Source organism: Entelurus aequoreus, linkage group LG18 (genome assembly GCF_033978785.1).
Source record: "Entelurus aequoreus isolate RoL-2023_Sb linkage group LG18, RoL_Eaeq_v1.1, whole genome shotgun sequence".
Classification (NCBI taxonomy): Eukaryota; Metazoa; Chordata; class Actinopteri; order Syngnathiformes; family Syngnathidae; genus Entelurus; species Entelurus aequoreus.
Genome location: NC_084748.1, coordinates 35,473,750 through 35,496,039, shown reverse-complemented (window position 1 = coordinate 35,496,039; position 22,290 = coordinate 35,473,750). Strand labels below are relative to the sequence as shown.

General features: G+C 37.0%; 1 protein-coding gene across 1 annotated transcript; it reads right to left on the bottom strand.

Moving 5' to 3' along the window:
* Positions 1–940: 940 nt before the first annotated feature.
* Positions 941–16,880, bottom strand: ufsp2 (ufm1-specific peptidase 2). Its single transcript, XM_062027071.1, has 12 exons — positions 16,751–16,880; positions 16,477–16,564; positions 13,068–13,251; positions 12,923–12,986; positions 11,535–11,689; positions 11,274–11,466; positions 9,800–9,946; positions 9,322–9,486; positions 5,996–6,120; positions 5,474–5,550; positions 3,167–3,291; positions 941–3,081 (listed from the first exon to the last, which is right to left on the bottom strand). The coding sequence occupies exons 1-12, from the start codon at positions 16,751–16,753 to the stop codon at positions 2,995–2,997; spliced, it is 1,413 nt and encodes a 470-aa protein (XP_061883055.1). The 5' UTR covers positions 16,754–16,880; the 3' UTR covers positions 941–2,994.
* Positions 16,881–22,290: the final 5,410 nt, after the last annotated feature.

The window sequence follows — 22,290 nt, the reverse complement described above, 5'->3', positions numbered from 1 at the left end:
CCACGTCTGAGTGCAATTGCACCGTTTGGCCACCAAGTGTCACTCGCCACTGTCCTAGCAGTATTTATTACGTACTGCAATGGCTTAGAGTTAGACCAGTGTTTTTCAACCTTTTTTTGAGCCAAGACATTTTTTTCATTGAAAAAATCCCGAGGCACACCACTAGCAGAAAACATAAAAAAATTAAATTCAGCAGCCGATATTGACAATAAAAAGTCGTTCTCGCAATTGTTGGATATACATTCAAACCAAAACCAAGCATGCATCACTATAGCTCTTGTCTCAAAGTAGGTGTACTGTCACGACCTGTCACATCACGCCGTGACTTACTGAGTTTTTTGGTGTTTTCCTGTGATACCAACCAAACCTAAACCCCCTCTCCATATCCCACACCCCGGATTGTAAATAATGCAATGTATATACTCTCATTATTTTGTGTGATGACTGTATTATGATGATAGTATATATCTGTATCATGAATCAATTTAAGTGGATCCCGACCTAAACAAGTTGAAAAACGTATTCGGTGTTACCATTTAGTGGTCAATTGTACGGAATATGTACTTCACTGTGCAATCTACTAATAAAAGTTTCAATCAATCAATCAAGTGTTTTAGTTCTTGTCTTGCGCTCCTATTTTGTTGTCATGTACGGATGTACTTTGTGGACACCACCTGCTGCTCCACACGCTGTAAGTCTTTGCTGTCGTCCAGCATTCTGTTTTTGTTTACTTTGCAGCCAGTTCAGTTTTAGTTTCGTTTTGCATAGTTTCCTAAGCTTCAATGCCTTTTCTTAGCGGCACTCGGCTTTTGTTTATTTTTGGTTTAAGCGTTGGATACCTTTTTACCTGCACGCTGCCTCCCGCTGTCGTCTGCATATTGTGACCACGACAAACCATGTTCCCGACATCCACAAAGCAATGAGCTACCTGCTGCCACCTACTGATATGGTAGAGTATTACGCGGTTACTCTGCCGAGCTCTAGACAGCACAGACACTCAACAACGGCACATTATTTGCGGATTATAATTACTGGTTTGCAAAAAAATTTTTAACCCAATTAGGTGAAATGACATCTCCCACGGCACACCAGACTGTATCTCACAGTACACTAGTGTGCCGCAGCACAGTGGTTGAAAAACACTGGCTTGGACCAGGGGTGTCAAAGTGGGCTGGAATGGTAAAATCATGGCATGATAACTTAAAAATAAAGACACCTTCAGGTTGTTTTCTTTGTTTTAACAGTCATAAACAAAGGATTACTGTACATATGTTTACAAAATAAATCCAATAGCATTGTACTGCAGTCTATTATGCTGCATGTATAACCATAAACCATTGTTCTGGTATGCATAATATACAACTTTATTGTCATTACAGGGAAATGTTGGTGAGCGGATGCAAAAATGTATTGCATGTAGGAATGCCATGTTCAGAAGTATTACTAATGATGTGCAATAAGCCAGCGAGCCAGATGCAATTGCATCACACATCTTTACTGTCCTTGTTTACTGTTTTCCACCTATTCATTTGGAGAGTTTAGTTTGACATGTACACGATTGCAGTCACATCCCATCAAAGAGCATGTAGGTATCGACGAGCTGGAAGAGGACAAGGAGAAGGGAGATGATGGCGCAGAGAAGGACTTTTTTGATATTATGATTTTAATAGTAATATTAATTGGACCTTGCATGACATTTAAGCATCAACTAGTTTTAATTTATTCATACTGAAGGGGATTTTTTTTTATTACCATTGTGGTGCCTCCTGATTTCTATACTGCCTATTGGTTCTGCTCACTCTTAAAACATGTGAACAAAACACTCATATGTGGAGATGTACTCTATATCGTTACAATTTTATCAATAGGGGCGGCATGACGTGGTGGGTAGAGCAGTCGTGCCAGAAACCTGAGGGTCGCAGGTTCGCTCCCCGCCTCTTGCCATCCAAATCACTGCCGTTGTGTCCTTGGGCAGGACACTTGACTCTTGCCCCAAGTGCCGCTCACACTGGTGAATGAATGATCAAAGATAGGTGGTGGTCGGAGGGGCCGTAGGCGCAAACTGACAGCAACGCTTTAGTCAGTCTACCCCAGGGCAGCTGTGGCTATGAAAGTAGCTTACCACCACCAGGTGTGAAAGAATGATGGGTTCTCACTTCTCTGTGAAGCGCTTTGAGTGTCTAGAAAAGCACTATATAAATCTAATCCATTATTATTAATACCGATACCAATATCGATATTTGTTATCGATACTAGAATAGAATAGATAGAATACAATACTACCGGTATATGTAATTATCGGCGTAAATAACAATGTAAAAAAAAAACTTTATTACCAATTTTATCAGCAGGAGAGGTTGTACACCCCCAACATCATGTAATATATCACAGCAGAGAAGTCCTGCTTTTTACAATTACACTCAGCTAGATATGATATTTATGCATGGTACAAATGTGCAGAGCACAGATCTTTTACATGATATATCATATCTGATATAAAAATCAAAATCTATTAGCATGATATGTGGGTGTGCATTACAGCAAGGTGTGTTTTGATAGCCCTGCAAACGCGGCGCGATGGTGTGAGAGTAACTTTATAATTTTTTCACTTTTATCAGTGGATTAATATTGGCCTGTGGATTACTGGATCCCTACGAAAACGGTTGATTAAGTGCGGCAGCGGTGGTCGTGAGTAAAGTTTTAGCGTGCGTGATTTTAAGGGACTTTTGAGGAAGAAATATTGTTGTGTTACAGACTTTTGTGTGGTGTTGCTTCCTTATTTGTGATTATTCCAAACTGATCAGATCCTACGTGTCTTTTTTTTATGCGTAGCAGCGGCACCTCAAGTGAATGTGACAGCATGTCATAATTACGACTGTCAGCTGGAAAAAACAAAAAAGTACCCATAGCCGTATCATTGGTTCAGAGTCATAATGATCCTCCTGGACCGACCCAATTAGGAACCGGTACCAAAAACTACCAATGCATCCCTACTCATATGACCTTTGGCCTCTGAGGAAGACACATGTTATAATATGCGCCTTGATCCCAAAACTCAGGTCCTTTCCAGCCACACCAGCCCTACATGAAAAGTTAGACACAGTTGATTGGTCGACAATGTCTCCAATGAAGACATGCAGAGCAGTGGGAATTATACAATCCATACCTTGTCTGTGATGACCTGCAAGTCCTCTGCTCCTGTGTAATGAGGGTCTAGGATGAGAAAGCGAATCATTCCGGTGGTCTCACTCCAAGCAACACCCAGGATTGTGTGGGCTAAAACACCCCCTCCTGAAAAAAACATAAAAAAAATAACAGTTTTATATGTAAATTACCTGTGTTGGTTTGTATTACCGGTAGATATACAGTGCACCCTTCACTTTCTCCACATTTTCTTACGTTAGTCTTTTTTCAAATTGGAATAAATCAATTTTTGTCCTGAAAAGTCTACATACAATAATATCCCATAATGACAATGAGAAAAGGTGTTTTTTTTTAATTTGCAAATGTATTGAAATTTAAAAATCGTGTACATAAGTATTCATAGCCTTTGCTCAATACTTTGTTGATGCACCTTTGGCAGCAATTACAGCCTCAAGTATTTTTGAATACGATGCCACAACCTTGGCACACCTATCTTTTCATTCAGGATGTCTCTGTACAGTGCTGCATTTATCTTTCCCTATATCCTGAATAGTCTCCCAGTTCCTGCTGCTGAGAATCATCCCCACAGCATGATGCTGCCACCACCATGCTTCACTGTAGGGATGGTATTGGCCTGGTGATGAGCGGTGCCTGGTTTCCTCCAAACATGATGCCTGGCATTCATGCCAAAGACTTCAATCTTTGTCTCATCAGACCAGAGAATTGTGTTTCTCATGGTCTGAGAGTCTTTCAGGTGCATTTTAGCAAACATTTGACTAAGAAATGGCTTCCATCTGGCTACTCTACCATACAGGCCTGAGTGCACTGCATAAAAGAGCTAGATTTTAAGAAAATAAACACTAAAAACTAGTGAAATTAACTAGCTGCATGGACATATAATTTAACTTGATAAGACCTCTTAAATTAAGATTTGTATATCTAAAAATTAAAAGGATTTTTAAGCTAAAAAGTATTTTATTCTAAAAACAAGCATTATTCAACTTAAAATTCTTAAATTAAACATTTTCAAGATGTTGCAGGATCTTAAAACAAGATTTTGTATTTGGGGAAAAAACAAAATATCTTATTTGAATGGTGAATTTCTCAATTTTACAATTTTTAAACTACAATATTAAAATATAATTATTTATGCTAAAGTTAGGATTAATTAATGACTAAATATAAGTAAATAGCTCTTAAAACGAGGGAAATGTCGAGAAATTAAATTTTAAATCTTGGCAAGTGGCAAATAATTAGCAGTAAGATGGATTACTGTAGAGATGGTTGTCCTTCTGGAAGGTTCTCCTCTCTCCACAGAAGAATGTTGTAGCTCTGACAAGAGTGACCATCGGGTTCTTGGTCACCTTCCTGACTACACTAAGATGAATGCAGCAATGTACAGACATCCTGGATGAAAACCAATGCTTCTCATCCAACTTGATGGAGCAACAAAGTATTGAGCAAAGGCTGTGAAAACGTATGTATATGGGATTTTTTTATTTTTAATAAATGCAAAAAAAAAAAAAAAACTGTTCACATTGTCGTTATGGGATATTGTGTGTAGAATTTTGAGGACAAAAATAGATTTATTCCATTTTTGAATAAGGGTGTAACATAAGAAAATGTGGAAAAAGTGCAGCGCTAAGAATACTTTCCGGATGCACTGCAGACTCTGAAATGTGGCAATTATGCAATACTGGTAATCCTCTAGGAACATCAAACTTTAATTATCTTCAAACCTAGACATGGCTTATAAGTAAAAAAGAAAAAAATAATTTTTTCCCCTCAAAGTTCAATAAACTTCAGTTCTAAACAAAACTATCAAAAATTGTAATGTTTTTTGTTTTTTTACCCTTTGGATGAGATAATGTCACAGGTTTAAATTGGTGAAATAACTAATGTTATGCAAATGTATACTAATTGAAAACTAACAATTTAATCAAAAGGCCTTTAAAGAGTTCAATTTAATTGGTATCTTAAGATATACAGTATGAGCGAAAGAGGAAAAAATATATATACAAAATATTTTTGTGCTTTTTGAAAAATAAAGAACTGCTTTGCTTTGGGAAATGTCGAATAATAACTGCCCGTGTTTCAAACACCTGTGAAAATATTTGGACATTGACATTCTTTAAATCCAACATTAATTCAAATCCTGTATAATGGGAGTAACAAGAAAAAAATACAGCCATAAATACACCAATAAATTCATGAAAGGACAAAAAAAAAGTCAGCCTTTGTCCCCTGAGGGTTAGACAAACAGGCAAATGTACATATTATTAACGCGATCCTATATACACTAACAATCTCTGTATCAAAAAGACCTTACCAATCATTACAGGGGTCCCTTCAGTGAGGAAGTGGTTGGCCAGTTCTCTTCCTTTGGTCGCCATCTCAGACCCTTGACTGAAAGCACAAACATCCAACATATAAATCTACAGTATAAATATATGATCAGCTGCTATCATTTGGGGTTTCAGCGTTTGTTTTTGGACGGGTACAACAGAGCTTTCGTTTATGTCGTAAGAAATTATGTCTTGCTTTTACACCTTATATAATATGATTGGTTTCATTTTGTGCTGCAGAGTCACACGTGCATGCGCCTCATAACACGCATTGGCGATTAAAAGAACATCCATGAGGTTTTTCTGGCGGATGTTTTTTTTGCGTGCTTGAGGCTGACATTAACACATTTGTTCCATAAAGAGAAAGCTACTGTATTTTATAGACACACAAAAGCATCAAAATTCTGGAAACTTTTTGATGGTGCTGTTAGGCGAGGGCGATTTCGGGTAGCGTTGGCAGCTCTGCACCAGGTGTGGTCGCCATGAATCTATCACACAAACCTTACCTCACAAACATAATCTTGGATGTCACCCCGAGTAATTGGTTGAGGACAGCGTGGACCTCAAAAGAACCGATCCACTGGCGAGAGCCCACAAAGGAGGCTTGTTTGTCTCCAACATCCACTAAAGCCTGCAGAGACAAGTCACCAAATAGTTGCAAATATAAACAAAAAAATTCACTAGATTGGCACTCAATTGGTTATATTTTAATCAGTATTACATATTTTATGCTCTTTGTAACAACAGTTTAAAAATGCCATAAAATTACCATATCACTGTTTTATACGCAACCATTAACAGTCACAGTACAGGGATGCCTATGTTGTGTATTACTCAGTCCCTGCAGGATTTCGTAGGCATTTTTTGTGATCGATGCCACCTAAAATGACTGAATTTGCGACAGCTTTTTAAAAGTTGCTTATTCTTTTTCAATAACATGAAGTCAACTTGTGATTTTATGAAATTTGCCATCAATGTTTTAAGTGTTGCTTGTAACCTCAACCTCAAAAAGCAGAGGGTTTCAACAAAAATAGGGAAACAAATACTGAATTGATGTTTTTATTTTTTTATCCAACCCAGACCGTAGATGGCAGTAAAAGCACATATTCAGAGCTCATTGTCAATTTACTCTTCTGTTTTAATTCATTGTAACTAAAAATTATTAAAATGATAGAAAAAAAACACCACCAACGGCTTCCTTATTGTCCGCTGCCTGCTCTGTTGTTCACAAAATGCAGGCCCTCTCTGTGTATGTTTTACGCTTGAAAAGTGTTTGTCCATCTTAAACATTTATTCATGTTGTTTTGTTGTCTATGTAACTTAGATATTGGGTTTCACTATGTAAAGCGCTTTGAGTCACGTGAGAAAAGCGCTATATAAATATACTTCACTTTATGTTCCAACACATTTACACCCACACGTTAAGAGCATTTATGAAATGTTGAGAGGGATCTACGGCACATATTTTTGTTGGTAAATAAGCGACGAGATATTATCATCACACTTCAACATCTCTAACATGTAAATGTTGCCTCGTTGCTAGGTGAGCATTGCAAATGAGAATATGTTCTTAATTGCCTTACCCCAGATAAAAAGGTCAAATAAATTCATAAATACATGTAAACTAGGAAGTACCGGGTAAATGTTTTATACAACATTATTCAGAAGGCTCAGTGCCGTAGACAGGAAACGGAAGTAGGTCTGAGCTACACGGGACGATGACAATTGTGCAGTTTGAGTTATAAGAGTTGATGTACACGTTGTTGTTCCTGCTGTTTGAGTCCCACTCAGAGACAAATTTGATTGGCATAAATAACGCTGATTAGTCAAAATGTGCTGGAAAATTGCGGGCTTGCGAGGTTGCGCATAAAGCTGTGTGAAGTTGGCCCCCCTTATCATTGCAATTATTATAATAACACTGCCATTCGTTTGTGCTGTGAAAAAAATAGTTTGTGCCGTTACGATTTTTTTAATATTCTAAAATACATTTTCTGACTAGTGATGTCATCCAGCCCCCCCACCTTGGCCAAATCACCCCAAACCCATTTGTTTGTGCTGCAAATGTTTTTGTCTATTATAGTTTTTATGTTATTACCTTTTTATTATTCATAACCAGCCCCCACCTTGTCAAAAAAAATCTAACTACTATGGTTTTATGATATGAAGCTGGTTATGAACGATAACACGTTAATAACATACATGCTATAATAGTTAGATTTAAAAAATTGCAACACAAACCAGCACAAACGTTTGGCACCAGTTATGAGAGATTTTGACAAGGTGGGTGGGGCTTTTTATGAATAATAACACATTAAAAGCATAAAAGCTATAATTGTGTTACAATTTGTTTTGTCTAGCAATTATAGTTTGTGTGTTGTTGTACAGGTTAAACACATGTTAAAAATGATAAAAGCTATAATTGTGCTGCAAATTCTTTTATAAAACTATATTAGTTTGACGTTATTAATGTTTTATTATTCATAACCAGCTCCCCTTTCAAAATGTCCCTAAACTTGTCGCAATCGTTTGTACTACAAAAATAATTCGAACTATTATAGTTTTATGTTATGGAGCTGGTTATGAATGATAACACGTTAATAACATAAAAGTTATAATAGTTAGACCAAAAACATTTGCAGCACAAACATAGCACAAACATTTGGGACAAGTTTGGGGAGATTTTGACAAAGTGGGTGTGGCTTGATATGAATAATAACACGGACATAAAAGCTATAATTGTGCTGCAATTTTTTTTGTCTAACCAATTTATTGTTTTTAAGTTTTTAATGTTTTATTATTCATAACAAACCCCCCGCCCATATATAAATATATATATAATTCACTAATAACATAGAAGTTATACTAGTTAGACCAAAAACATTTGCAGCACAAACGTTTGGGACAAGTTTGTGGAGATTTTGACAAGGTGGGTGGGACTTGTTATGAATAATAACACAGTAAAAACATAATAGCCAAAATTGTGCTGCAAATTTTTTTTGTCTAACTAATACAGTTTTTATGTTATTAACGTTGTATTAGTCATAACCAGCCCTCTCCCACTTTGTCAAAATCTCCCCAAACTTTTGAATTGTACCAATTGTTTGTGCTACAAAAAAATTCTAACTGTTATAGTTGTATGTGATGTTGCTGGTTATGAATGAGAACACATTAATAACATCCATCCAGCCATTTTCTACCGCTTGTCCCTTTTGGGGTCGCGGGGGGTGCTGGGGCCTATCTCAGCTGCATTCGGGCGGAAGGCGGGGTATACCCTGGACAAGCCGCCACCTAATAACATAAAAGTTATAATAGTTGGACCAAAAAAAAATTGCAGCACAAACATAGCACACACAAATGGGACACGTTTGGGGTGATTTTGACAAGGTGGGTGGGGCTTGTTATGAATAACTACACGTTAATAACAAAGGCTATAATAGTTAAAAAATATTGGCAACCCAAACGTTGCCCAATTGAATGGGACAAGTTTGCGGTGGTTTTGACAAGGATGGGGGGGGGGGGGGGGGTCACTAGTCAGAAAATGTATTTTAGAATAACAACAATCCTAACGGCACAAACGGAAATTTTTACATCACAAACCAGCACATCGTACAATCGCGCAAACATGGCAGCGTTATTTCAAGATTTGCAATGATAAGGGGGGAACTTCACACAGGTCGTGCCTAATTCGCTTAGGATTGGTTGAATTTGCTTGAATTGACGCAATCCTGACATGGTGAACTTAAAGAGGGAATAATTAAGTCACAGAGAGAGGTAGTTTTTAGGTAATCCTACATAAATAAATACAAACATACATTTCTCACATTTTCCTTACCTGCTGGATTTCCCTATGAGTGGGCACACGTCGCTCCACATAGCCTTGCTGCTGGAACCAGGAGCAGATGGTCTGGAGGGATCGATAAGCGCAGCCCCAGCCGTTGTCGTCCATGCGGTCCTGCATGTAGTGATGGTAACTGTAGACTCCTTGGACCAAGTACACCTGTAACACACAGGAAAAAAAAAACATGCAGTAAGGGCCGCTATTCCAGGGAGCAACCATTATTACATCCGCCAGGAGGATATGTATTCGCCAGGTCAGTCAGTTAGTTAGCAACATACTCAAAACGCCAAGAGGTGGATTTTGATTGACTTTCAGGAACTGTCAGAAATAGGATAAGGAACAAGTGATTACATTTTGGAGGTAGTCTGGATCAGTGGATCACTGCCTGCATTCAGGAGATTTTTTTAAAGGATTCTTTACTATTTAGAGATTCTCTGTGCTCTTTTCTGGTGTCATGTTAAAACTGGTTTACCTTCCCGTCGTCCAGGTTTGGATGTGTGAGAGCCATGTGAGGGGTTCGGAGGTAACCGTCCTTGTAGGGCTCATTGGGGAAGTGATAAGCGTTGGCTTTTCTAAAATAAGGCCGGTCCTCTGGTAGCTCAAAGCGTTGATGAAATTCCTACTCAGACAGAAGAAAAAGAAAACATGCAAGAGTCTGTATTCAACTGTATTCATAATACCAATTACTCACCATTTAAAAAGCATTATATTGGTATTAGGGTTGTAACAATAAACAGTATTGATGATAACCATGGTAAAATTCCCGACTGTTTTGAATTAAAATGATAGAAATCAATAGATTGATAACTGCACTTTGATAAACTCCTGGACTGACTAGCGCCAGCTTCTTAGTTTAAATTCTAACATGAAAACAAGAGACATTAACTTTTTTCCCCATTGAGAAACGGTATAACCTAATCTAAACTTATATTAACACATTACTGTCTGAGCAACTAAGCTATTTGATTGTGCACATTGAACCTATAAGCTCTGCTTTCTCAGAAAAGAGTGATCCTTCTATACTCAGAGGACTAGACGGTGCATTCAAGGACCACTGAACAGAGTAGGACGACACAACGCCCGCCAGAAATAATGATAACACCTTTTATGTGTTATTCACTTTTCATTTAAATAAATCTTAAAGTGCTACAGTACAAACCAATTTTAAAACAATAAAAGCTAGGCTATTTAAACAGATAAAATACGAAGACTAAAACACTTTCAGTGAAGCATACAAAACACAAAAAATGCAAAGTAGTGGCTTTTTTAACACTGTACCTATCAGTTTTAGTTTTATTTTATAAATAACTTGGTCAAAAGATTCCAGTGTACTTCTTAAGCATGTTCAACACTAATGCTACGATAATAATGATAACAATGATCATTTTTTTCACGATGATCCTGGTATTAAATTTTCTTATCGTTACATCCCTAATTGAAATATTACAATATTGCTGTCTAAAAAAACAGGAAAACGTATTTCAAAGTGTAATTTTACTTTTAGGGAAATAGATTAACAACACAATAATGCTGCAACTACAAATGATAATAAAGGTATTTTTTCATTAGACTTCTTTTACATCAAAATCTAAATATTTTAGAGCAACAAATTAACATAATTTGCTAAATTGTTTTGCTAGAATGCAGGGGGCACAGTTTTCTGTGAATGTTAAGTTGAGTTCTGTTGCCTTTATTATAGTGTGTCTTACAAAATGTTATTTTTGAAGCTCACTTGTGGCAATTAAGGATAGTTTTATCGTACGGTATTCTGATCACTGCTATAGAAATAAACAAGGCCAAACAGGAAGGCGGCAGGAGCCTCTTTGGTCAGTCACAAACTAAGTAAATATGTTTTATTTTGAAAAGTAAGAAAAAATGAATAAAAAATGAACCACAACACCATCTGCTGGATCTGGTGAGGCGCTGCGTCTTTGTGATTGACGTACCTTCCGCTGGCTCTCCAGCAGGTTCTCAGGCACCCCTGCAGGATATAACACTGTCACCAGTTCTTTGGCCTGTGGAAGCAGGAAGTGGAACGGCTCGGGGACAGCCAGCGTTGTTCCCTTCATGTGGCGCAGCATCTCTCGCTCCATCTCACACAGCTGATTCGTTAGCGCCTCCAACAGGCGCGCACAGGCACTGTGTAACGAGGTAGTGGCCTTAGAGACGTTGAATAGGGAAAGTCATATTTTAAGGGTGGTACACACTTTTTGATGGTGTCAGCGGGGCTGATGCAGACGACGCAGTCTAAAGGAAGCGTTGTAGACAGGAAGTGGGCTTTTTGGAGGGTTCTGCAGAGGACTGGTGCAGGGAGGGGACCTGGTTTTGTCACGTCCATCATCAGGTTAAGAATGATGAGTCTCTAAATGGCAAAGGGCAGACAATATGTTTTTTTCTAATACAGCTGGAAAGAGAAGTCAAATACAGTTGTACCTCAATTTAAGATTTCCCCTAGTTAAGAGTGTTTTCAGATTTAAAAAAAAACAAAAACATCTGAGTTACAAGCAAGGACGTTAAAATAATTTCTAGATGGCAGACATGTATCTATGAAAATGTGGAGAAGCTGCCGATGGTGTATTTGACAGCAAAGCAGCTGGAAGGAGCGATTGTCCACTCTCCAATGTAAATGCTGTACATTATTATTACATCAAAACTACTACAGTTGTTGGGTCTATTGCAGGGGTCTTCAACATTTTCCAGGCCAAGGAGTGCCAAACTTCTTGAGAGAAGAAGCAGGGAACCCTTACTTAGTGGTCTTGGACAAAATTTGGATTGTATTTTACATCAAAGTGGTCCTAAAAGTACCTTGCTATTGTGCAATGCTAACGACATTCAAATAACAACAGTATTGTACTGCTAATAGCTAGCTGGCAAATAGCGCGCCAATCGCAAGCTGACAACTAGGACGTTCATCGCTGGCTAATAACTTGAGCACTTATTGCTAGCCATCTTACATGCTAACATGAATATAATTATTTATTCCCGCTATTATTTACTCACATTCAACTACATGGCATTGTGTTGACTCAATGTTAATGTGTATTTTAAGACATTTACTTTTTGGAAGAATTGCAGTACCTCTGCGGACCCCTTTTGGAGACCAGTGGTCTATTGTATTGTTTTTCATAAGACATTTTTTAATCTAAAAGTTAGTTTTTAATTTTAAAAGGCATGTTACATGTTCAAAGTATGCTCTTTATATACTGTAATATTGTACATGGTAATTGTTATATATTGTATATATGATATAAACCTATAATATATCAGTGTATATCCTATACTGTACATATATTATGTAAATACTGCGTATATATGTTATATTTTATATTGCTTTTAGTTTATTTTATACCTGCCTTGTCCTTTCCATCTTTTCCATCATTTGTAACTGAGCTACTGTGTGGAACAATTTCCCTTGTGGATCATTAAAGTTTGTCTATGTCTATTTTAGAGAGGCCAATCACCAATTAAGTTGATTTCAATTCATTTCAAAGGACAACGTTGATTTGAGATACAAGTGTTTTGAGTTAAGAGCCCCGTCACAGAACCAATTAAGCACATAAGTTGAGGTACTACTGTATACAAAATGTTCACATACAGCTCCCGAGCTCTTTTTGCTCTTCTTCTTTGATTTCTTGCCAGAAACGTCCTGTTCATCTGTCCTGAAAAAAAGTAAAAAGATAAAAGCATGAGAATAAATCAGCTTTGAGGCAAATATTTCCTGTAAGAAGTAGGAGACATACTGTATCCACTGATGCAGCTCTTCGCATAGTGTATCTGGAGATATATCTTTTGGTGTCACATGAACACTTTTGTATGGCCAGATAATAACTGGGCTGTCCCGGACACTCAAAACGCAGGATTCCGAGTTCACATGTGAGCGCAGGTTCTCAAATGTTCTGGAGATGTTTTTTTGTATGAGCACCACTGAAATTAAACACATAAGTAAACATTGAATAATTATACGGTGTAACATCAGGTATTCATCACAGTTGGATGAAGAACAGGGCAGTGATAAAAACATTATTTGTCAGTCAGGCCTTTATACATAAAAGAATATACACATGGAGTTCATAATAGGGCTGTATAATTAATCAACATCGAGTTTTTAATTAGTGCGATAAACTAACCAAGAGGTGGAGTTATTTTTTCTCAGCTGTCACCGGCATTTAAGTGACAGACATGTTTGCCAATCAGAATTGTTGAGCCTCGAGTCCTTTCCTGAGGGAACTCTCCTGAAGGAATCAATAAAGTACTATCTATCTTTGCATCCTGGCCAATCAAAAGCATTTAGAAAAAATAGCAACTTTTGTGTGTGCTGCAGGGAGGGCAGTCAGTATGCTAATAATAAACACTATACTTGCACTTGGAAAAAGTTTTAATGGTGACGAGGCCTCGATAGTTGATTAGTCACTTAATCGAACAGTAAATTAAAATTAAGTCGAAACATCAATAAATTGGTATTTCCGTGTGTGTGTTAGTTTTCTGTCTCACTCTATTAGCTGAACGGAGTGAGCCCTCTTTTCAGTCATTTACAATCTTTGTCTCTGTGGGCAAGAGCAAGACCGCTGGCTTACACCCACAGGAAGCACGGACTTCGCCTCCCTACTCACGACTCGCCAGTGAGAAGTTCCGCTGAGTAACAAAAATTAAGAGGATAAAATATAACTACAAAGCTGAATGTCCCGTTGTGGGAATATTTCAACTTCAACCCAGATGGGCAATATGAGCCCATCAACATGGACCAAAAAGAGAGAATGCAGTGATGGTAATAAAAAAAAAAAACCAACCTAATTTTTCCAACCAGGAAAAAATGCACTTTAAAATGTCCAATATGTATTAAAGTACATTTTTTGCTTACAGAAACGAGACTCCATTTTTTTGGGGTGTTTTTATTTAGAATAGTTGTTCACTTTCAATTTACCGTACAAAAGTTAACAAAAGTCTATACCCTTTTAAATGGTTACTTGCATTATTTTTAATTTGTGTTATGATTACATTACACCATAAACACTGTTTATTTTTATTTGGTATTTCTTCAGTTTAAGAGCATGATGTAGACAAAAGCTCAGTCTGTCTGTATAAAGCCAAATATGCTTTTAAGTTCATTATTGCATATTGTTCAAATGTGTGGCACCTTGAGACAAGAATACACTATATTGCCAAAAGTATTTGGCCACCTGCCTTGACTCACATATGAACTTGAAGTGCCATCCCATTCCTAACCCATAGGGTTCAATATGATGTCGGTCCACCTTTTGCAGCTATTACAGCTTCAACTCTTCTGGGAAGGTTGTCCACGAGGTTGCGGAGTGCGTTTATTGGAATTTTAGACCATTTTCCAAAAGCGCATTGGTGAGGTCACACACTGATGTTGGTCAAGAAGGCCTGGCACTCAGTCTCCGTTCTAATTCATCCCAAAGGTGTTCTATCGGCTTCAGGTTAGGACTCTGTGCAGGCCAGTCAAGTTCATCCACACCAGACTCTGTCATTCATGTCTTTATGTACCTTGCTTTGGCCCTGGTGCACAGTCATGTTGGAAGAGGAAGGGGCCCGCTCCAAACTGGGAGCATGGAATTGTCCAAAATGTTTTAGTATCCTGGAGCATTCAAAGTTCCTTTCACTGGAACTAAGGGGCCAAGCCCAACTCCTGAAAAACAACCCCACACCATTATTCCTCCTCCATCAAATTTCACACTCGGCACTATGCAGCCTGAAATGTACCGTTTTCCTGGCAACCTCCAAACCCAGACTAGTCCGTCAGATTGCCAGATGGAAAAGCGTGATTCATCACTCCTGAGAATGCGTCTCCACTGCTCTAGAGTCCAGTGGCGACGTGCTTTACACCACTGCATCCGACACTTTGCATTGGACTTGGTGATGTATGGCTTAGATGCAGCTGCTCGGCCATGGAAACCCATTCCATGAAGCTCTCTGCGTACTGTACGTGGGCTAATTGGAAGGTCACATGAAGTTTTGAGCTCGGTAGCAACTGACAGTGCAAAGAGGTCGCCGACTTTCTGCACAATGCGCTTCAGCATCCGCTGACCCCTCTCTCTCAGTTTACATGGCCTACCGTCCCAGAGCCCCAAAAAAGTCTGCGGGCTATAGAGCGTTTTCTATTCAGGCTCCAGTACTCTGGAATGCTCTCTCGGTAACAGTTAGAGATGCTACCTCAGTAGAAGCATTTAAGTCCCATCTTAAAACTCATTTGTATATTCTAGCCTTTAAATAGACCCCCTTTTTAGACCAGTTGATCTGCTGTTTATTTTATTTTCTGCCCCCCTCTCCCTTGTGGAAGGGAGGGGGGGTGGGGGGGGCACAGGTCCGGTGGCCATGGATGAAGTGCTGGCTGTCCAGAGTCGGGACCCGGGGTGGATCTCTGCGCTGCTGACCCGTCTCCGCTCGGTATGGTCTCCTGCTGGCCCCACTATGGACTGGACTCTCACTATTATGTTATATCTACTGCCCACTTCTGCGGTCCTCTCCAAGGTTTCTCATAGTCATTCATATTGACATCCCACTGGGTTGTGAGTTTTTCCTTGCCCTTTTGTGGGCTCTGAACCGAGGATGTCGTTGTGGCTTGTGCAGCCCTTTGAGACACTTGTGATTGAGGGCTATATAAATAAACATTGATTGATTGATTGACTACCACGTCGTGGCTGAGTTGCTGTTGTTCCCAAACTCTTCCATTTTCTTATAATAAAGCCGACAGTTGACTTTGGAATATTTAGGAGCGAGGAAATTTCACGACTGGATTTGTTGCACAGTTGGCATCCTATGACAGTTCCACGCTGGAAATCACCGAGCTCCTGAGAGCAGCCCATTCTTTCACAAATGTTTGTAGAAACAGTCTCCATGCCTAAGTGCTTGATTGTATACACCTGTGATTAGGCCAAGTGATTAGGACACCTGTGTCTGATTATTTGGACGGGTGGCCAAATACTTTTGGCAATATACTGTATGTTGTTTGACAGTTTAAAAGTAACATGTCTTCCTCAACTCGTTATTTGCGCATTTTTATGTAAAAAATATAAAAACCGCAAATACAATTCTGGAGAGAGAAAAAAAAGGTTTCGTTTTCAAAATCGTGCGTAACCTTCATAACCTTAGTTAACATTTTCACAACATTTTGCATTGTGTGCAGTTCACCATCTGTGCTGTCCAGGAGACACTTGAGCTCCAGCAGCCCTCTCACGCGGAGAATGTCTCCAATATGGCAGGGATCCGTACCGACAACCTGAAATTAACACAAAACAAATCACAATTTAGCTGCCTTAATTTACAGTTTGAAATCAAACTTTAACACTATGTAGGGCAGCTAGCGACAATTGTCTACCAGCTCAACAGCTTTGTGCGTGCTCCTCACACTCTGAAGTAACAATAACAACGTGAGTGTTAATAAAAATTATCATAAAATGCCCACCATTGTCAGGTTCTGTCCCAAAATATTTGAACGTCGAAGCACGGCTGTTTATTCACACGAGGCAGCCATGTTTGTTTATCAGAGTTTTCTACGTGTCTATTGCCGCGACACCTGATTGGACTGTGACGACTCCGCCCACTTGTGTTACATTCAAAGTTACTCGTAACTACGAGCTTCAATGTACCTTAGCCGAAACTGCGGATTTTCTATTAATCGTGCAAAATTAAAACACTTATGTCCATTAAAAAAACATGTTTTTTATCGAAATAAAAAGGAAACACTGAAATAAACATACTTACAATTAAAGAACACAGACATGTAAAAATATATAGTTATATACATATTTATTCCCCATGTCCATGTAACTTCATGACCTTACCAGCATTCATATATTCTATATCTACAGAGGAGATGCTATTATGTACTGTATACATGTGTCTACTGGTGGGTCAAGGTCCACTAGGATGGAGTGAGGCATACTATATCTAATTATTCCAGCATCACTGCCCATGTCCCCTTTCTTATGCAACACGTGCGTCAACATTATGTTATCTTTTTTTTCCCTTGCCATTTTAAGTTGCAATTCCTTGCCTTTTTAAAAGGAGGGCATCCAATACCAAGAGTCACTATAGCGGATAGTATAGAAGAGTGAGAAAAAAAAAATGTCCTTGTGCATGGCCTATTTGCTGCAGGCGATTACATGCGGCAGCCATGCATGCAAGACCAGGCAGATTGAGTGGACACAGCATTAGAGGGATTCTGTGCATGTCCAAGTAAAACAGCAAAACCTTCACTATGGTACATTTCCACTGGATGAAAAAGTACGCAATTAATAAAACAAAACACCTTTTAATTGTTCTCAATAATTTCTCTCTTGGAGGAATTGCTAAACATGTGTGCATGCTTACTGTTGATAGTCCACTAAAACAAACATTTAATCATAAGATTGTACAGACAAAGGATCTCTAGTATTATAAGGTTACTCAACTGCAGAGGGTGACAGGTATTTATCGGGGTAAGGCATTTATTAGGGGGTAAGGCTTTTATTTGTATGTTTATCACATTATTAAAAATATCAATTAAACTTGTGTATAACTTGCCTAAAAGTGGCCACTATACGCACGCGGGAGCTATTTAGGAGCCAAATAAGTTATCACTGGCTGCATTAAACAGGGGGCTGCTAGAGATGGGGTTTATAATAATACTTTTCTCTGCTGGAGATTAATTGTTCATTTTTTTTAATCAAATTTTGCTTAAACAAATATCTAAAACTATATTAGAAAAAAATATAACATATATTAAAACGATAATTTGGAATACATGGATTGCATAATAATGTATTATTATTATTGTTATGTCATGTGATTGTCATTTTATTATATAAAATATTGTTATATTTCATATTATGTTATTAAATATTAATGATTAACATTAATTATATCACTTCAATTTAATAAAAAATATAAAATGTATTATAATGATAATGATAAATACAAGGACATGGACACCATAATAATGTATTACTATTACTATTATATTATATATTATTATATATTTTATATTACATTAAACATATACATAATATGCATATGTATACATATCTATATCAAATATGATTATATATTAATATATATATATATATTATTTAATAATAATACTAATATTAATTAATGAATATAAATGTATACTTATACATATGTATGTGTATATTTATATAACAAAATATTTGTGCAGTATGCATTATGCAACAATTTGATCAAATATTCTTAAATATTCACAAATATTTAGTTAACGACTAAAGTCATGGAAGATAATAACATTAAATATTTGTGCAATCTTTAGGAATATTTGATTTATTTATTTATTTGGCATGATTTTTTGCATTATTTATGATATTTTTTAATCGCTTTTAGTCAGCAAAACCGTTTCCACTCAAAATGTTAGTGCAGGTTTAGTGTAATGCTTCATGGTGGCAAATAATTAGGCAGCTTTTTTTTTCTTCCTGAATTGTAAAGCGTGTGTATTTTTTTAGGTACAGCTTTCCTTTTTTAGGTGAAAAACACACAACTATACGGGACAGTATCTATTGAAGCAAATAACTCTAAATGTTTAATAAAATTAAATTAATAAAAATCATGTTCATAAAATGTTTGCTTTGAACTCAAAATGCAAGCAACAATCCGTGCATAAAACAGCTACCCTGTCTTTAAATGTGGCAATCTGACTGGAGACATTTTTGCAGCACGGAGCTGGAATCTTTACTGTTTATCTCTCGGGGAAATTCACGTGCCAAGCTTGATTTGTGAAGAGGCTTTGCTATCTTCTCTGCGTATCATAAACAGGATCTGTGTGAACGTTTGTGCAAGGCCCTAAAAAATATGACTTGCTTTATATTGAAACTCATGTTACACATACTGTACACATACTGTACACATACTGTACACATCCAACATAAGCACAGAGTCTATCTTTCGGTTGCGTGAGATGACACTAAAATATCCAAGTTGTGAACCAGAGGTTGTCAACTACTTGACTTTTGATAATAATGGTCCAAGAAACATAAAGTTTGGTTTATAATCCGCTGTATTTGTCTTCAATCTCTGACCTACGAACCAGATGTTGTTGAAAAACAGCCAACAGGGCAAACAGTTTTTCCCTATATAGAGAAGACACAGCTAGAACTCTCCCATGACAATAATGTTCATTATTTAAGCTTTCAAATGGATTTCTGATGTCACACTATAAAAATGCTTTTCGGCCCAAACAAGGCAAAGTAGGCAGCTTGTAACCGCATCCGACATGTCCTGTTCTTTGATAATGCAGCCTGAGGAGGGAAGCGTTCACAAACACACATTTTCATCATTTGGGGGAAAAAGAATCTTCTCAATTCGCACAATTTTACCTGCAATTAATTGAAGTTAGGCACACTTGTACAATTTAATCATTAATGTCTTAACTTTTTTTCACCTCAGAAAAAACTTGACTGTCCAACTACCGCCATAATGACCAACATTAGAATACAGTAGCGTAGTAGGCCTAGATAATTATTAAAAATAAGGCAGCAGTTCTGTTTAACAAGTATAGTTAATATTTTGGGAAAATGTATCATTACACACAGTTTGAACAGTTCAGTTCAGTTCAGTTTCAGTTTATTTCGAACATGCATACGATACAATGTAATGCATCACTTATTTCCAGTTGGTTCATCACAGCATGTTCGAAAAGGAGTAGGAAGAAGGTGAGTTTATTTAATCCTACCCCTTTTCATACCATAGCAATTTTATCCCATTTCCTTGTTCTCTGTAACAAAACAGTGAATAAATAATAAATAAATAATATGCCATAATAAGTAAACAAATATTAGATACATAAATAATCTTTATCTCAAAAAAAAAAAAAAGGGTTCAAGATGTTCATCATTATTATTGTTCTGTGTACTTTGTGAACACTTGTAGTTTGAACAGTCTCTTAAACTGAATCATATTGGTGCTTTGTTTGATTTCTTTAGTTAATCCATTACATAATTTAATTCCACATACTAAAATGCTAAAGGTTTTAAGTGTTGTACGTGCATAAAAATGTTTTAAATTAGATTTTCGTATAAGGTTATTTGTGTCCTCTTTTGTTGAGAAGAGTCGTTGTACATGCTTTGTACATAATTTTAGCTGTTTGCAAATGCAGAAAATCGTTGAATTTCAATATTTTTGATTCAATAAATAAAGGGTTTGTATGTTCTCTATATCCAACATTATGTATTATTCTAATAGATCTTTTTTGTAACACAGTAAGTGAATGAAGCACACATTTGTAGTTGTTTCCCCATATTTCTACACAGTAACTCAGATATGGTAACACTAGCGAGTAGGAAGGAATATGAAGTGATTTTTGGTTTAGAACATGTTTTGCTTTATTCATTATTGACGTGTTTCTTGCTGATTTAGGTTGTATATTTTTTATTTTATTTTCATTATATCATCTATTATTACACCCAAAAATGTGTTTTCTTTTACCCTTTCAATGTCTACTCCGTCTATTTGTATTTGTGTTTGACTTGCTCTTCTACTATTACCAAATAGCATTATTTTAGTTTTACCGAGATTAAAAAATAGTCTGTTTTTGTCAAACCAACTTTTTATTTTTGTTGATTTCTTCTCTTATTATTTGTATTAGCTTCTGTGTGTTCTCTCCTGAACAAAACCCAGTTGTATCATCTGCAAATAATACTAACTTTAAGTCCTTTGTAACTTTACAAATGTCGTTTATATAGAGATTAAACAATTTTGGTAACACTGTGTTTATAGGAAAATAAAACACTGTACTTTAATCAAGGGACTCTTTGGCGTAACACTAGCCCGTGTAGTTTGAGAATCACTGGATAAGAGCAAGTATTCTCAAACCGTGGTATATGAGTACCGTACTCTCGTGGTATGTGGGCTTCATCCAGTGGTATGCCAAAGAATCGCTTAATTAAATATTGTATAACAGTATTTGTTTCAATGTTTACATAAATATATTAAAATACAGTGTTACTGTTCAAACTGTGTGTAATGTCACAGTGGCCCAAAATATGAAATATACTTGTTAAATAAAACCGCTGCCTTGTTTTCAATGAATACTTAGGCCTACTACGCTACTGTATTTTAATGTTGGTCATTATGTTAAATGTTTGTTTATAACATTTGATTTGTTTGAGAAACTTTCTGTGACGCAATCCAGTTTATTCTCTACTATATTAGTAGTGTTTGAGAGCAGAACTAAACATAAAGGAAGGACAAGAGATCGCATTAGTTTTTTTGTGTTTGCTGTGTCCGAATATAACTACGAAGAGCTTGTGCAAATAAATTAATGCCATGTTAAGTCCTATTAATAAATATTGGGATTGTTGGTCCAATATCCACCCTATTTTTGCTGTCCATTTCCATAACAGAAACTTAAAACTTAGTTTTTGTTGTGCAGGAAAGCCAAGTGCTTTATTCAACACAAATGACCACATTATAGCATCTTTGTTATCATCAAGAAAATATCCTTAATAATATTAATAAACAAGATGAATAAATCCCTCGTATGCTCCACAGCATATACCGAATCTTGATACTGCTAGCAAACATTGCTGAACAACAGAGACATTTATAGCTAAATAATGAGACAAAATATGAACTTCACACCATAAAAACAACTGCAGACATGAATTGTAGATGAGACTAATATTTGTAGCAGGAAATCAACTGCAAACAACTGTATCCTTTTTCTCATTAGCGTCACGATTACAACAGCATGGCACTCGTTATGTCAATCAAATACGTTATTAACAGATGTACAGACATGATGGGCCTCCAATCCTTTTTTTCTTTAATTTATTGTAAGTGTTACAAGAAAGTGAGGTCGTAGCGAGCAGTAATGTCTCGGTGAAGATGAATGGTTTAAAGGGGAACTGCACTTTTTTGGGGAATTTCGCCTATTGTTCATAATCATTATGAGAGACAAGAAGAAAAAAAGGCTCGAATCGTCTCGTTCTTGGTGGCTATCAATGCAGCTAATGA